Source organism: Megalops cyprinoides, chromosome 14 (genome assembly GCF_013368585.1).
Source record: "Megalops cyprinoides isolate fMegCyp1 chromosome 14, fMegCyp1.pri, whole genome shotgun sequence".
In the NCBI taxonomy this organism is placed as follows: Eukaryota; Metazoa; Chordata; class Actinopteri; order Elopiformes; family Megalopidae; genus Megalops; species Megalops cyprinoides.
Window position 1 is genome coordinate 7433445 of NC_050596.1, and position 17944 is coordinate 7451388.

Here is a 17944-nt window from a genome sequence, read left to right on the forward strand (position 1 = left end):
CTCCTTGGCCGCATATATTGGCAGAAGGTACCAGAACTTTGCCTGGGTTAATTCATGATTGCATGAAATTGCATGTGATTGCATGGAATTGCAATTGCATTTGATGATCCCACAAAAGCATTGTGCAAATTGCATGGAGGTAAATGCCTTCATGAGTTTTTCGTTTATCTTAGTTTCATTGTTATTATTACATGTGAGCGTCCAGGACTGCATACACTAGGTAAATTAGTATCAAAGCACAAACTCAATAACACTGCAACATAGAAAGCCATTCTATTGCTTAGAACCAAGATGTTCCTGATGGAAGACTTACTCCAAAAATACAATACTCATTTCTTTCTGAGTATGCTTACTTTCTTTTTTTCTGAGCACATTTACATTCTAATATACAGCACTATGTATCATAAAGTACAAGAGTGGTAAAATTGAGTAAAAATCTGTCTATTTTGAGGACCTATTTATAGTGTTAGAAAAAATGTTATTTGGTTCTATCCTACATTATTTTCTATGCAAATGTCACTATTATATAGTAATATTAGTCATGATTTTCATGCAACAGTTAGAAAATGCATACGTGGATAAATAAATGAGGTAGTACATTATAACCCTGAATAATTACACTAAAGATAATAACCCTGAATTACTATTCTGGTTGTCTGATTACCTTTTTGGTAAGAAAGTGACTGCATTCCACTGTAAAAATCAATACATAACTAATTTAAGAAAGCAACAGACATAAAAAGTACCGTAAATATTCTGATACATCTAGGTATTCTAAAACTTTTGAAATTCATCTTATTGTCTCGCTAATGCATTACCACATTAGCCCCAACACCCTGTTAACCACAGAAACTCTTAACTAATATTGAACTATATTCTTAACTACTTTTAAGATAAACAGGCCAATAAAACAAAGTAAATCTGAGGAAAGATCATTGTTTATGCTAAACTCTTCATCTTCCTGTGTAGGAATGCACTCTATACATCTACTGCCATCATTCAAAAAACAATCAACACATTAACAAACAACCTTCATAATCTCAATCTAAACCTAATCTAATCAAAACCTCTGTAAGAAGTGCTGGGTGATCAAGCCAAAGGCAGGCATCAGGCATTTCACTCCTAAATATACTAAATGAGGAACTCTTAGGGCGGAAAATGGGATTGCAACATTCCTGCTAACAAGCCATAACAATGGACAGCTTAAATAAATTACGTATTAAATGTTATTGTTATTGTTATTAATGTTACTAATTATTATTCACCCACTGAAAAATGTACAATCAATAAACAGTATGGGTCATGTAAAATGACACTTAAACACCTTTGTGCGTCTGTGGCTGTACCATCCTTGGGTTTGCACCATTGACAATGGCGGATTCTCTAAAAACACAGTACTTTTTCCAGATTTCGCTAAGAGGGTGGGCGGTAGGGGTGTGATGCCTGGTGGGGTGGGGGTGGGGGCCCACTCTGTACCCATGGGACTGGACTGGCAAGGGCATGGCTTATGACTGTGCTGCCTTCTCCTTCTGCTCCTGATTGTACCTGCAGAGTGATTGACATCTGTGAGTGACACATGGCCTGGCCAATGGTGTGGGACTCCTAAGGGTAAACGTGAATGCTGAGTATGGGTTCAAACACTAAATGGTCCTAATTAATCAATCATTTCATTATTCTGACATTTTTTAAACTATTTTTTCAAGTGGAAAATCACCACTGAACATCACATTTATACTTTGCACACTGTGTAAAGAAAGATTACTGCAGTTTAATTTTTACTGGGCTGGCAAGTCATGATTTCAACACAATCTCTGCCATATGCACACCCTTCTGCTGTAATGACTATAGTTATGTAATGGTGAGATGACCTGCAACCTTGGTTAACTCAGACACATTTAATTAAAATCAATCAGCTTAATGACTGTGGAAGTTAGCATAATTCCAACAATGACGTCTCAGCAGACAAATACAAACAAGCATACACAGGCACACAGACACACACACACACACACACACAAACACAGGCACACACACAGGCATACACACAGATCCACATACACACCTCCAGATTCTGAAGAGCTGGGTACCACCTGCAGTGCCCAAAAAGAAGTTGACAGCAAAGAGGTTCATGTTCCTGGGGGTGATCACCAAGGAGTACCTGGACCAAATCAGCCCTGGACGAAGCAGATGCCAAAGCAAAAAAAAAAAAAAAACATTATTCCTGCATTTCCACACATTGCAATAAAACCTCAAACTGCATTTCCCAGCCCCCTCCCACCGCCATACCCCCTTCAGGAAGTGATGGAGTGATGGAGTAGAGCCCTCTCCAGCACGAAGAGATGCAGCCAGCTTGCTGTCCATGGACAGCCAGAACTGTGCCTCCACTCTACTGCAGCACCCATCAGAATCAGAGCTTAAACTGACCCAGAGATAACAGAAATGCTTTGGTCTGCACCTGCTTCAGTGGGCCTTGCACTGAAAACACCTACCTCATACACACACAACACAGACAGAGCGAACTGCTTAGCAGACAGCGCACAACTGTGCTTACAAACACATAACCTAACCTGTAGCAATGAATGTGAGGAGGCACTGACAGGCAGAAGGCTGTCGATCTAACCAGAGTGACAAGCCGTGGCAACGACCACAAAAAAGTCAGATCCATTTCCACATCTGGCATCCTTCTCTTTTGTATTATCTCCGCTAATTAACAACTGAGTGTATTTAATCAGACACGTGTTCTCATTTGTGCTGTTCCATAGCGCTGCAGCAGAATGGCGACACTGTTTTCACAGACACGCTGACCCGAGATCAGCTACTGGAAACCCATATTAGAGTTTCATTGGCGGTGATGTCAAATGATAACCTGGATCCAGCCTGTGCTGGTGAGGGTTCCAGTGCTCCAAGCCAACAGCCCTTGATGTCCGGGAGAATGGGATGCCTCTGGTCATCATAATAGGGTGGTAAGAAGTGAGCAGGATATGATGCAATCCATCTCACCAAGATTCTAATGTAGAGTCCTGCAGGCTCATCCGGCATCCTCGAGCCAGTCGTAGATGTAAAGAACATGCGGGCTACCAATGATCCTCTCTGAGTGAAACTGGACTATCGCAAAAGCGGAAGCGGAAGCCATACCAGTGTACTGAGGCATTCATTTCACCAAGTCCATAATTTCACTCTGTGTTTGTTTTCAGAAAAAAATGGCCAGTGTTTGGCTAGGTGATAATGATCAGGGGTTAGTGGACTGGTTTGAAAGCCCCATGTGAAAGTGTTTTACAATACAATGCAAAAACATTGTTTGAACAGAACAGAAGTGTAATGCTTGGCATCTAGGAACTGGTGGTAATCACAGGTGTCTTGATCTACTATTTAATAATGAATGGATGTAGCCATGATTTCTTCATTCAAGATCAACCCCATAGTCCCAATAGAGGACCTGTTGGTAAAAGGTAATAGGTCTATGTGGACAGAATTTACCTTCTGTCCAACTTCCAAATTCCAAATTAGATTTGCTACCAACTTAGATGTAACACCATGCACCATTCGGAGGCTGAAACGAATGTATTTATTATTTCCCTTGTTGGTGTGTCATGTATTATTAGAAAAGTAAAGGTATAGACTTTACTTTGAGAGAGACATTAACCCAGTTTGTGGGTGATTGAGTGTGTCAGTAAGTGAGTAATTATAGTCCAGCTGTATATGAATAGTAGGTGCAGTACCAAACATTCCATTAGGTGGCAGTGGAACTTTTCTGATTTCCAACTGTAAAGTTGAAAAGTTTTGTTATTTAAGGAGGTCCTTCAGTTTCATTTGAAAGCTGAAGTTCTTTTTGTATGAACAGCACTGATTAATGACTGCCAGCCTCTACATTGGTTGCTTACTATACCAAATTAATGTGTGTTCAGTATATATATCAGCCTCAATACTGCAAGAACTGTGACAGGCAGCTGTATTGGTTCATTAACATAAATATCCGTAAGACTGGGTTGGTACTAAGCACCATGACCCTCCAGGCCAGGAGACCTCAAACACCAGTACTGGGTCCCCATGATCCAGACCAAAGACCATCCCACTGTACATCCAGCAGGTAACAGCTGCAGAGAGAAGACCCCTCGCACTTTAAAACTGCATACACTGTGCATTTGCATAATAGTGAACATCAGAGACAAGCAGGGAGTGACAGAACAGTGTCTGGATGCATGCCAAGATCATTTCAGCACACTACGCCCTGTGAGATTATGAAATTTAGAAGTTTCCCAAAGCTGACTTTCAGCTACCCCTGTGAAATGACAATAGAAACACATAACCCTCCAAATGGATCTGTGTTAGGAACATACTGCGCTCAGATATATGTTTCGGTTTGAAACATACTGCCCTCAGAAATACATATGGGCTAGAAACATACTGCCCTCAGAAATGCATTTGGGTCAGAACCACACAGCCCTCCCAAATGCATTTGGGTTAGAAACATACTGCCCTCAGAAATGCTTTTTAAATTTGAGTTGGGGACTGCTAAGGTACCATAAAATTGAGCCAAGCATGATTTCTCTAGTCAAAGTCAGTATTTCACTTTTGGATGGAGAATTTTTTTATCTAAATTAAAGACTGGGATTCCATTAACTCATCACGTGAAAAACCCTAATTAATTTTTATTCATATCGAAGACTGGCAGGCTACCAGTCTTGCAAATCTTGCTTGTAATGACCCAGTTTCTCAATAGACAGCTTACCTGTGGCCATCAGGACTGCGGACTGGGAAGTGCTGAGCTTTTCTGCGGGTCGGGTCATGTCTGCCAGACCTGCCATTACGAGGCCCTGTGGGTGTGCAAAGGGAGAGTGGGCTATCTCAGAGCCACAACCCTGTCAACTGGCCTACACAGACACTGCTGTAGATACATATACCATGATAAATCATTATACACCCTGGCATGGGCCCATGAACAGAACAGCCTCAGACTTTCATACCATTATCTCATCTCACATGGAGCTACTGAAACACTGGAACATAACCTGGCAACCTCACCCACTTTAACACAGGAACATGACCTGATGACCTGGGAGCCCTCACCTACTTAAACACCGAAATATGACCTGACAGCCCTTTCCTACTTACACAGTACGATACGGCAACCCTAATACACTTAAACACTAGCAAATATGGCAAACCTTACACCCTGAAACACAGAAACAAGACGTGTAAACCCTTACCCACTTTAACATGACATGTAAATCCTTACCTAATCGAAGACTTCACCTCCAAAATAAAAACTCCACAAGTTCACATCGATGCTACATTGGAATGTGACATTGCAACACTTACCCACTTAAATATCGGTGCCCAGAAGAAAACCGTCTTTGGACCTACCGAGAAAGACAAACGACGAGCACAGTTAACAAAGAGATCAAACTAAATATCCCTAAGAGATCACTCTCTTCTGACCTGAGCTCATAATAAAATAGCCAAATTCACAGATAGTGATGCTTTGGTGGGATCCCCCCATCCAAAGTCTTAGCATACTTGATAATCCAGGAAATGTGGTCATGATAAATGTAAATACCTTTGAGAATTTTTTTTTTTTTTACTGTGGGTCTCTGAATGTAATGAGAGTTATGTGCTTTTTACTGCTGCCTTTGACATTTATCCTACAGTGTCATCACTGTACAAATACTCCTGCCTGCTCATGTTCCAAATACAGTATATTTCTTCCTTTAAAAAATCATTTACATACCATTTGCCCCTTGCATTTCCAGTTACATGCAGTGGTATGAATTATTGAGAGGCTTCCAATGCTACATACAATGGTTGCAATACTTACTATTATGGATTAACCCTACCTTCTAGAATTTCAGAATGGGTCCTGTTACACCTGCTTCCTTCCCACAGGAAATAAAAGCTCTCTCTGCTCTAATGGTATTTCACTATAGGTCTATATATGATTACTTCACACAATGAATTTCTGCACTGTATAGAATTGCTGGAAACTGGGGGCTGGCTGCTGGTTGCCCATGCTCTTTGGTTTGGGGTAGTTCCCTTAATGAGATTATTTCTGAAAAGGAGAATGAGGCCTCTTTGCAAGGCTGTCAGCCAACCAGCATGCAGGAGGCTGTTTGGCCCTGTCACCACAGGTCACATCACGCATCACGTCGATATTCAGTCAAACATTCATGCCCCACACATAGGGAAAACTCACTTTGAACTGTATTTTAAACAGTGTTTTAGCAATAACTCTTAGACAATGTGGTCATGACTAGCTTTTGGTTAACTGTTCATATTGGTTTCCCCAAACAGACAATTTATTGGAGCTCTGCATGAGTCTCGAATGTGATGACTGCTTCATGTTTAGTAATAATCCACATTAGCTCAAAGAAATAAATTCAGTTTATAATTACATTATGTCAGAGTTATTAGATTATACTTGCCAAGTAGTCCAAGCAAACAATATTACGTTTTAACGGCAACATCTCGACTTCTAGAACAACATCTTTGTGAATGTATTCCATTGCGCCGGCCGAGTCAGGAGCTAGGAAAATGTGTTTGTGCATAGCACCATATTTTGCTGTCCGCTGTCTGTCAGTAATCAAATCTGGTTGCCCTACAAGAGAACGCATTTAGAAATCATCGCAATGATGCCGGATTTTTGCCAACTGGCAAGATAGTATATGTTTCAGAGAGGAATAACAAATAAATCATGTAGAGTGTAACCAACCGCAACAACACCGCACGCTGGAAATGGAATGCGCTCAAAATGGAAGAATGAATTCTGTTTTTCATAAATTTCAGTGGTAGTCTTTTTTGTAGATATCACAGTCACACAGTACATACGTTAACTCTAGATGTTTGCACATCAGAGTTAAAGCTGGTTAAATCACCCGCAGCATCCAAGTACCAATACAGGCTTGCTCGCCAATCATATATTTTGTGAACAAAGAAGTGGTTTGTCTAGTTTTTGTCTAGTCGCCCACCGCCATGTGAATTCGCTATCCACTTTAATTTTCACCCGTTTTCCCATCCCAACCCGGTTTATTGTGTTAATGATCACTACATATTCCACACAATGCTTACTAGCAATGAAAATACTCTTCGAAAATACACTGTGATCATAACTCTGCCTTCATATCAATGCACACACAGTAATAGCAGACTGGTTATCCTGAGTCCACTGCTACTATTACAAAACATACGTGGCTACCCAGCCGCCTATCGTCATTTTAGTGGCAGATGATTTGCAGTCAGTTAGATATTTATATTACCTGCTGGGTGGTTGTAAAAAGGTCTCATTTTAGCCGGCAGCATACGTTCGATTTTATCCAGTATCCTGTGATACGAAGCTCTCAGTCCCATCGAAGCCATGTCTGTCAGCTAATTGACAAATATTGCTACAAACACTGACAATGCTGATGACTATTTCGCATATACTCTTTGGTCAACAGCTGTGATGAAAAATGCAAAATATGCCCTTGCATGGACAGACAGAAGACGTTTCCTATGTCTAACCCTCAGACATAACACGTTATTCTGTTGATCTTAATTATTGTGTGGTTATATTTCCTGCACAGGGCATAGGCTCAGTCGCTAGACTCATTTGGACACGGCAATGGGTCGCGACTGAAGAGACAGAAACTCGCGTTTTAATTGGTCTTTCTACAACAATATCTGGAGTTTTCATTGGTCATCCTTCGTCATGACAAGGACCAAACAAAAAGCGCTTTAATGTTTGCCTGCTGCTGAAGAAGAAACCACATTCGAACGAGATGAAAGATATAGACGAAAGCTGTTCTTGAATAAAATACAGATGACGCATCCCATTAAGAACAACTGGAATGTCTGTGCTGCTCCAAGGCCACGTCTTACACACACACTCTGTCTGTTAAAAAGTGTTGTGAAATGAACAATTTATCCTTATTGTTACAGACAATAATCTGTGGTTAAGACCTTGACAAAACAGAGCTTCTCTTCGAAGTGAAATTTTCTGTACTAGCTTACTGTAGGGTGGAATACTGAAGGACACAAAGGTACATGGAATGAAAGTTTTATGTTTTAATTCCTAACACTTTGACAGTCCTTGCAATCCTTGAAAGACATCAGTGGGAGGTAGGAGAGTTATGGATATGGACACCCTTTTTTGGTATCATAGCCACATACACACACATTGTTACAGACTGCGTGTGGTGTGATGCTAAACTAGCACTGTATTGATTTTGGTGAGTATGTGCTGCAGGCTACTATAGCCTACCTGCCTGTGTTAGATAATTGCGCATGTCTCTGCTTGCCTGAGGATCCAGGTGTTATGAAAGATATGTGTCTTCGGTATCATATGTCTAGAATTATCTATAAGTTGATATAAGGCGGGAGAAACCAGAAAGATTTGGATAAGAACAAATCACCATGGCACAGAGTACTGCCATGCATTCAGGTGGATAGGCAAGAGGTCAGGGAATTACCGTATTTCAGTAAGCCGCGCACAGACCTGCTCAGGATGCCAACCACTTACATGACAGGACATCATGGCAAGATTGAATTTATGCTTGTTATTGTTATTGCTATGTCTGGTGTCTGTGTGTCTTTATCACTGGAGTAGGCTATACGCATGTGAAAACTTTTAAATCCCACACGGATTTGCCGCCATGTTTGGGAATATACAGAAGTCCCACCTCATCAGGATGGGAACCAATGAAACAGCAGAGAGTTCTGTGCGATAACCAATGCAAACACGAGTCTTATCTTCTTCTTAAATCCCAAACAGGAGAATGGACTGTTAGGTCAGGGGCACGTTACAGGCAATATTCACGGAAGTATTTACGTAAGACGTATATATGTAGGATATGTCAAAGGATTTGTAATGCTCGTACATTAGGGAATGTACTCTTTTGGCGTAACTAGGCTGTTCCCACTCCGCTGGCAGCTACGTCACTAAGAAGTCTGAAAACATTATTGTTACCGCGTTTAGCTGAGCTTGGAATTTATTAGCTGTGAAGGATGGTGGGTCAACGGAGGGGGAGAAGTAAATAGCTAGCTAGTATTGCATACCAGCGATATAGCAGTTAGGAAACACCTAGCGTATTTAGATAGCTAGCTGGCAAGCGTGTGCCACAAGCCAGTGCCAGCAACAACACAGGAAGAAAATAACGTCGACCTGTGGAAAAAGCAAGGGATCGCATGCAGAGCAGTTGGCTGTACAGCTAGCTAGCTTCTCCCAATGCGCTTTCTTAAAAGAAGGGGGACCGACCACCATGTCCTTCTCCGGTAACCTGGTCTGGGATTTAAGGAAGCGCTCAATCGGGTGTTATGAACCCAGTGCCGTCAGGATTAATTATCTGGGTAAGGAACTATATCTTGAAAGTGTTAGGTTGTCCTCTGGTTCCTTTGGGATATGAAAAACACTCCAACTGACAGCTGTCAGTTTGTTTAATGTAGTCGACAAACTAGCTCGCGACCGTTTACCAGAAATTCAGACACCTAGCAGGTGTTTGGTACCTGTTTAGTTAAGTTTAGTTAAGGTGTTTACTGAAGTTACGCATTAACTAGCCACTGCTACCCGATGCATGTTTTTTCCCCAAATGTTTTTGGGCGCAATTTATATGGCTGAGTTAGAGCGCGACTTTGCTCTCAAAATGTATTTGTAAAATGTAATTTACGGTAAAGGCTAGCTAGCTCACCACTGCGCTAAGACTTCGCCTGTTTCTACGCACGTTTGAATAAGGATTGAAGGTAACTGGCTACCTTTCAGCTCGGCCGTGTCAGGTTTTCAGTCTTGACTGTTCGGAGTTAATGGATCGCTAGTCTACCTATGTTGTGTTACTTCACTGACTACGAAGGTAATTAGCAAATGTTAGCTACTTTTTTTCTCCACCTGCTCTGTTTAGCTGTGAAGCAACACGTTTAACACGTTTACGTGTTCGTAGCTTCTGCAGGCTGGACAGCCCAAATGCAGAGTTGCAGTGTTGATCGAGTAAGTGTTTACATGGTACTGCATGCTGGCTCGGCATGTCAGTATCTCACCAGAAAGGTGCTCAAAGCAGACAGTCCTACGTACCGTATTAACCCACCATGCCCACACGATGCAGCTGAAATGTCTAACTACCTACGTTTTCACAACTGCCTGTAGTTTACTGACTTCAGATGTTTCCGATCAAAGCTATTACCACCGTCGACTACAAAATTAGAGAAAAGGCTATGATTGGACAATCATATAGTGACACGAATTTATATTTTATAGTGGATTTTTAGCTCAGAATGTTCTTTGAAATGTGATAAACAAATTATACCAATCGGCGGAGAACAGGCTGAAATGATCCACAGTATTGCTCCCGATGTGCTTTTCCTGTAGATAGCACTTCGGGAGGACGACTGAGGATCATGCTCAAACTATTGTAGATAGCAAACGGTTACCATCTAGATAGTTACTCGTGTACCAAAAAGAATCCTGTCGTTGGCACTATATTTTAGTATTGACTTGTGGAAACAGCCAACTTTTTGTTCTAAGCAAGTTAATTTTCAGTGTTGTACAAGGCCGACAAATGCGTAACTGTCCATTACCAATCAATACCCCGCTAGAATTCCCGGTATCTCAAAGTGCGTGACAAACTTCACATCCGCAGCCAGTAAGCTATTGATCATCATCCGTGACATTCCATTTGCGTGTTGAAAGAGGCTTAAGAAATCTGGAGGATACTTGGGTAAAAGAAATGGAACAAAAAGAGCTAACAGTTTGCACAATAAAGCGCTGACCCTGTATAACATTATGGGGCCTGTCTTAGTTGTGGAAATAGTTACAGAACATCCATTCCTAATCCAGCAAACGGAAGACCTTGATCCTGTATTATGATTTTTAGACTCCCCGGTACACACTAATTTAACAGCCCCTGGGGCAGCATCTGGCTCTGTGTGAGGTCATAATCCGCACACATGTACGTGGATACTGTCACGATGTTCTCCTCTTCTCTGTCCACTTCTACGCCTCGGGTTTGGGCTTTATTGATTCTCCATGCATGGTGTTATTTCAGTTTCTCCGTTAAGTTTATGCATTGTGGCACGGTGAAAGCTTACGTTGGCAGTAGTACTGTGACCAAAGGCGTTAAAGCACTGGATTAATGGACCGCTAAAGAGACTCGCACACCTCTACAGATGGGTGTTGTCCCGATCTAAAAGACTGCGGATGTATGCCAACGTCAGGAAGGGGGGTGTACGTGTAAAGAATCTTGGACCTGTTGTGTCAAGGCGCGAGTGATGTCAATACTGTACGTAAATGAGTGTAAAGCAACCTGAAAGTTGGGCACCGAACAGTACACCATTGTCTTTGTGAAATCGTTGCGTTCTTGCGTGGACTTACAGACTGCTCACCGTGCTTTTAAAGCAAGCAGGAGAGAGAGGAGTCTGCCGCTGGTGATGTAATGCCTCGGTAGAGATGATTTTAAGTTGAAGCCGCGCTCACCAAAATGCCGCTTCATTCAGCAATGTAGGGGGAAAAAAGGTTGCCACGGGAGAAAGGTGATTATGTAGCTGTCTTGGGTTAGACGCAGACACCTTTAAACCTGTCAGGGCCAGAGCATGGGGTCACCTATATTTTAATGTTTTTTTTACAGTCACATAAACTCATAGTGCTCAAGTGCTTTTCACTGCTGGAACATTTTGTCTGGTGCAGTTTCCTCATTGTGTGCACTGTGGGTGTTGTGAATCAGTGTGTGTGTGGATACAAGGCTGTTAAAGACAAGCAGTGACTGACAAGTGTTCTGCAGCACTGGTCACTGATATGCACTCATTTGTCCGTCACGTTATAGTGCCTTAAATTGTGTGGTTGGGTATATGCTGAACTTGGCAAAATTATGTGTTATCCATTATAGTCAGTTCATTCTTTGAAAATGAATTAAATTAGTTAAAAAACAAAATTGTTTTTAATTTAATATGACTATTCCAGTCTGTAATGATATTTTACTTTTGAGATGCACAGATGCCTCTAACCAGTCATGTTATTAGAGGTTCAGTACTGTATGAAATTAAGCAATGATGCTGAATGGTAATAGAATCTGTGTCTTCTATTAGTCTCTGTCGTGGTGAAAGTCATCACGATTTCCACAGCTTACAGTGGGTTTATATGAGGGGATGTTTGTGTTAATACATTCTTTCAATGTAAAGGCCAGTAGGCCTATACTGTGGACTACACTCAGTCTGGAGGACTTATCCTACACCCTGTTTTCTCTTTGATGCAACTTTAGGTTAATACTTTTAGTTTAAGTGATTTGGTATGAAAGACTTTGGAAGCTGTAATGTCTAGTGGTAGCTCAATAGGGAACAAGGTAGCACATCCCACAAAAAAAGATGAAAGAAATGGATTACTTACATTGCACTTCTGTCTATTTTGATGCACATATTTAAATTAAAACGCTCACACATTTTGGCTACCCAGGCTTCATCAGAGCTGTCAGGTTGTTTCTGGTGAGAGCTGTATCTGGCCTGCTTGGAAATGTCAGAGTCCTGAAAACGCAGTAAAAAGTCCACAAGCGGCGTGTTCAGCTCTGTCAGCTCTCTTTAGTTTTTCTCTGCTGAATAATATTCAGGCTGTCAGCCTTAATGGAGCATGAAAACGCACAAAAGTGCCTGTTGTCAGACCGGGGAGAAGGTCTGCAGGGCAGTCTAAGTTTAGAGCCGGGCCTTTGTGAAAGTCCGTGGTCATGGTGTGTGAACTCCAACAAAGGGCAAACCTGCTCCAATCAGAGGGGAGCAGGAGGGCCCGTGGCACTCATCACAGCCCTCGACATGGACTCGTTTAAAAGGTTAAATGGTGGGTGCGCCCGCCTGCTCTTGATTTTCACTTTGTGGCACACGATCCGCAAGGTGCACTGGAGCCTCATTGAAGAGCGTTCCATTTCCAGTGCGGCTGGAGGCAGCAGGTTAAAAAGGGGGAAAATACATATGAGAAGCCATTGGATATGTGAAATGGTGGAAAACCAAGGCATCTCCGATGAGGCCTCTCACTGCAGGCTTTTTATGAGACAACGTATCAAGCACTTATGGGCCCGAGTGCTACATTTTGAACTTACTGATTTTGTTCCAGTGGCTGGATGAAATTCAAAGGGGGGCTAATTTACCTATTCATTTGCTGCTTAAATGAAACATAAAAAAATTCTGGAAAGCCTTGATTTAATCACTTCTGCCTTTTCTGTTCATTCATTTCAGTGGGCTTTTTAAAACATCATATGCACATCAAAGCCACTCCTGTGAGCTGATTGCTGCTGAAGCATTAGTAGTGCATTTTGAAGTAAGGAACAATTATATGCTCAAGAGTAAAAGAGGATATTATGGAAATCTAAAGGGAAGCACATGGTCCAAAGTGTTTTACCTGGTAGAAACCATATTGTTATATAAAAGATGTGTTCGGATAAGCAAGCCTTTGGTCTCATTGACTGCAGTGCTCCCACACTGGTCTGCACTGCAGACTTGATGAAGCTAATGGTGTCACACTGCGTATCACATGCTAACTACTAAACACCCTCAGAGACCAGCAGCACATCAAACAACATCAGGACAATCTACATCAGACTGGCATCTGTTCACGCTGGTCTGCCAGTACGACATGTATCTTTGTATTTAGTTATCTCTGGAAGTCTGCATGGCCTGGGCTTCTTTAAGATGGAATGCAACAGAACATCACAGATTGACTTTGGAGCAGTATTGCCACTGTCAGTGAGTTTCATTTTTGCAGGCCAAAGGCATTAAAGGGAATAAGTGTTCACACTTTCTCATTTCTTATAACTGTGTCCAACTTTTACTGTGTGTGGCTAGTACCTGAGGGCCTTTTGGCCAGTATGAATGTTCAGGAAACATTTGGACTGATGACCTGGGGCTGCGATTGATGTCCCTCTGTATGGGCCTATAGTGTGCTAGTTTATATTACTGGACACGTTCTCAGCATGGGGCCTGTAGGTAGAGGGGTGGCCGATCTCAGAGGCGGCCCAGCGTGGTCGCTGTTGTAAGAGTAATGGTAAGGGCCCTTGTTCAGGAGAAATGGTGATATGGAATTGTAGACAGGTCTGCTGTTGCTGCTGATTAGAGCCTTTCTTTTTTGCCCCTAGTTCTGTGTTATTGATGAAGCGCTCTTTCAGCCATGGTGGGAAATGGATTGTATAGGCAATGGACTCATCGCTCTGGACGGACTGTGTGTGTGTGTATGTGTGTGTTTGTGTGCGTGTGTGTGTGCTTTATGTATTATTGATCTCATTTTCAATACTGCAGACATGTTCTTTTGATTTTGATCAAAGCAGTTTCTGGGATTACCAACCCCTCTTTCTGTACGCCACCTCTGTATTTTGTTTGTCTTCCTCTGATTGAATGGGTTCGATTTCCGCATAGTGCGTGACCCTACACACACTGTCTGTGTTTGCAGAATCCTCTGTATTTCTGTGGTATTATTACTTGTTAACGGGCCTCAAGGCGAGCTAGTGCAGTGTATAGAACTGACCCCTATTGATGACCCAGTGCAATGTGAATGACCGTGCCCTACTGATGACCCGGTGCAGTATGAGGGACTGTCCCCTACTGATGACCCGGTGCAGTATGAGGGACTGTCCCCTACTGATGACCCGGTGCAGTGTGAGGGACTGTCCCCTACTGATGACCCGGTGCTGCCTGAGGAACTGTCCCCTACTGATGACCCGGTGCTGCCTGAGGAACTGTCCCCTACTGATGACCCGGTGCTGCCTGAGGAACTGTCCCCTACTGATGACCCGGTGCTGCCTGAGGAACTGTCCCTGACTGATTTCACTTCTGCAGTCTGACTGCATTTAGTGCACAGTGTGTCTCACTCAGCTCCAGAGAGGTAGCAGAATGTGAAGAAAGTCAACTTTGGTTAGCAGTGAAATCACTGCTAATTGTCTAAGTGGTGCCATCTATCGTTAATGTCCTTTGAATAGTAGTAGTTTTAAGAGTGAAGTGGCAAGTAATGGAGGTGGTGGTTGTAGCAGTAGTGTTATTAGTCAATATATCCATCCATGCCAGTGCACATTATGGTGACTGCAGTAAGAATAGCGGTATGAAGGCATCCTGTATGAATAAAGTATTTTGGGTACATAAATCAAGAAAAAGTTGTATATACTGAAAATATATTTCCATTAATCTGCAAAAAACGATCCCATGGTTATAAGTGCTTGTGCCTTTGCAGTCAAGGGTAATTGGTTATAATTTTAAAAGTTTTGAAAGGAATGAGTGCAAAGTAAAAAAAAGAGTTGCAGCTGGCACTGCGAGATACATGATCACTGAGTGAACTCAGCCATAGGGCACACCGGTGTTGTGATAAAGGATGCTGTGTTCTAATAGCTTCCCCCATGCCCTTGCCTTCAGTGGTTACCACAGACGCAGGGAAGTTGCTGAAAGAATGATTCACGCGCTGTGATGTGATACAGGACTGGGTGGTAAACCAACTGTTGCAAACTTTCTCACTCCTCAAAAGCAGGATCCTTTGCTCAGAGCAACATGGAAATCAGATAAGATTTTCTTCATTAAAGATCATGCATGCTGGCCATCGGAGAACCCAGAAAAGAAGAGTGAAATCGATACCACTCCTGTTGTAATCTTTCTTTTTCCACTGTCAATCCTCTGCTCTGTGTGTAGAAAGCTCCCCGGGATCTGAAGAGAGATTAGAAGCACTGGAGCTGGCTTAGTACATCATGGATAGATTCCCAGCTCTGTGCGCTGCAGCCTTTGTGTGACTGGGCTGATAGCTGATTGGAACGTGTTTTTAGTACAGTCGCTGGGGTTTATGCTGTGAGGTGATGCCATAATGGTTTACAGCTGCCTGTCAATATGTCCCTTACTGATGTGTGCTTTAATAATGAAACATGTTCGTCACATTAAGTGTGAATCTCATGATTAACTGCTATGAAACCGTCCGAAAATCTTTTGGAGTACTGAATATGATTAGTAAGCTGTAATTCTGTTTTGACGAGAAACACCCTTTCATGTCTCTTTCAGGAAGAAGCGAATTTGTTCAAAGGCTGAAACTTGAAGCTACGCTGAATGTACATGATGGCTGTGTGAGTATTAAATGGAAGTGTTTGGTGGGACTAGCACAAGGTACCAGCTGTGATTCCACCGATGAGAAGGAAACCACCAGCTCTGATTCCACCAATAGAAAGGAAACCACCAGCTGTGATTCCACCAACAGAAAGGCTACCTTACTCAAAGTCATCTGTCATAGAGATTGCTAGGACTGCAGAAGTGAAACTTTGCAATGTTGAGCCCCTTGCTTTTAGGACAGCACCATGCAGAATTGTTAGGTTAACTCATCTGTAGTGCTGAAGGTTATAGCATATGTCATTTAAGTCTTGCCATTTAGGCAGATATATATTTTTTTAACTTTTAGTAAAATTTGTAAATGTGCTTTATTGAACATTCCAAGTTATGACCTTCATCTACAAAAGGGTACACAATAAGGGTGTCATAATCTTTATCTGTGTGTTTCACTGTCAGTGTGTTTAAACCTCAAGGTTGTCTGTGTCAGTAATTTTTTTGAATGTGACTATGTCTGTGTCTGTTGGTAATGTTTTTGAATGTGAGTGTGTCTGTGTGTTGGTAATGTGTGTGAATGTGACCATGTCTGTGTGTTGGTAATGTGTGTAAATGTGGCCTTGTCTGTGGGCACTGTGTGTGTGTGTGTGTCTGTATGTGTACGTGTATGTGTAGTATGTGTATGTGTATGTATATGTATGTGTGTGTGTGTGTGTGTGTGCGCACGTGTGTGTGTGTGTGTAACGTGCCCGTGCCTGTACTCTGTATTGTCTGTGGCTTTTTCCTCTGTAGATGCAGACCTCCCTCCCCCATCTCTCCATCTGCCAGTGGCTCAAACCCAGAGCCTCACTGAGACCTTTTTGTTTTCAGAGCCGTCACGTGTGATCAGATACACGCCTGCCGCAGTCTGTCATAGAGGAATGCTTGCCAATTACATACTGCACCACAGAGAAACCTTAGCCAGTCACATACTCTACAACAGAGAAATGCTTGCCAATTGTGTACTCCAGCACAGAGAAATGTTATTCAATCGCATACTCTACCCAAGCGTATCCTTTCGTCATCTTATTCTGGTCATCTCAGATTCTCACACACAGGGTTTTTGATCTTCTGTTTAAAGGCGGAATCCGGCATTGTGGTTTGTATGCGCGTTGGTATTACAGCCTGTTTGTGCCACTTGTGGTCTTTGAGCCTCACCTGCCATTGTGCAGCTGTACCTCAGTTCAGCACCTTCATCATTGTATCATTAGTCATCTGCCAGATCTCGACTTCCCTCCGAGCCTCATGTGCGTGTGAACCCTGAACTCCAGCCATGAACGCCATCTCCAGGGCCCGTTTGGGCCCACGCTCCATGTCACCCCTCATCTCTCACAAATGTGATGTAATGGAGGCTGAGGTGTCGGGTGACATTTGCTGTTAACCTCCGGTGGCAAGTGGACATTCCCAGCATGGCAGTTAGAAGCCGCTGTTCTGGAGGGACAGCCTCGTGTGTCACCCGCACTCTTATTAAGGTGTAGTGAGACTGAGACTCAAACGCTGCTGTGTATTCATTTTAGCCCTAAAAGAAGTCAATGTACATCTGAGCACATAAATACAGAAATACAGTCTACTACATCTCCAATCACAGCAGTGGATGTATGCTGGGTTTACCCTTGAAACTGCTTAAAAAGGCTCCATTCATATCTATGAAAATAGTTGGAAAGTGACTAAGCAAGTGATTTAAACAAGCGTGTTTGTCCAGTTACAGCAAGTGTTTCATTCTACACAACCTGGGATGAAGGAGAAGAGTCTCTCCCTCACTCTTCCCTCTCTCACAGACATCCACAAGCACAGAATACAAAGCACACACACATATGCATACACACACACAGGCGCACACACACACACACACACACACACATGCCGCACGTATGCATACAAACACATATGTAAACAAATGCACCTA

General features: G+C 42.5%; 2 protein-coding genes across 2 annotated transcripts in view; one reads left to right on the forward strand and one right to left on the reverse strand.

The window, feature by feature from the left end:
* Positions 1-691: 691 nt before the first annotated feature.
* Positions 692-7561, reverse strand: LOC118789322 (mitochondrial pyruvate carrier 2-like). Its single transcript, XM_036545689.1, has 5 exons — positions 7251-7561; positions 5320-5360; positions 4730-4814; positions 2063-2174; positions 692-1545 (listed from the first exon to the last, which is right to left on the reverse strand). The coding sequence occupies exons 1-5, from the start codon at positions 7348-7350 to the stop codon at positions 1506-1508; spliced, it is 378 nt and encodes a 125-aa protein (XP_036401582.1). The 5' UTR covers positions 7351-7561; the 3' UTR covers positions 692-1505.
* Positions 7562-8809: 1248 nt separating this feature from the next.
* Positions 8810-17944, forward strand: part of LOC118789196 (DDB1- and CUL4-associated factor 6-like) — a 30027-nt gene continuing 20892 nt past the window's right edge. The window contains exons 1-2 of the mRNA XM_036545529.1: positions 8810-9318; positions 15964-16025. Coding sequence (XP_036401422.1) covers positions 9231-9318; positions 15964-16025 — 150 coding nt within the window. The 5' untranslated portion in view covers positions 8810-9230. The remainder of the gene's footprint in view (positions 9319-15963; positions 16026-17944) is intronic.

Bases quoted from the DNA above. Each gene is read 5' to 3' on its own strand.
- LOC118789322 (XM_036545689.1), bottom strand. From the start codon at position 7,350: ATGGCTTCGATGGGACTGAGAGCTTCGTATCACAGGATACTGGATAAA. The intron at 5,361-7,250 runs GTAATATAAATA...CTTTCTCGGTAG, and splicing joins TTTTTACAACCACCCAGCAG to GTCCAAAGACGGTTTTCTTC. The intron at 4,815-5,319 runs GTAAGTGTTGCA...GCACACCCACAG, and splicing joins GGGCACCGATATTTAAGTGG to GGCCTCGTAATGGCAGGTCT.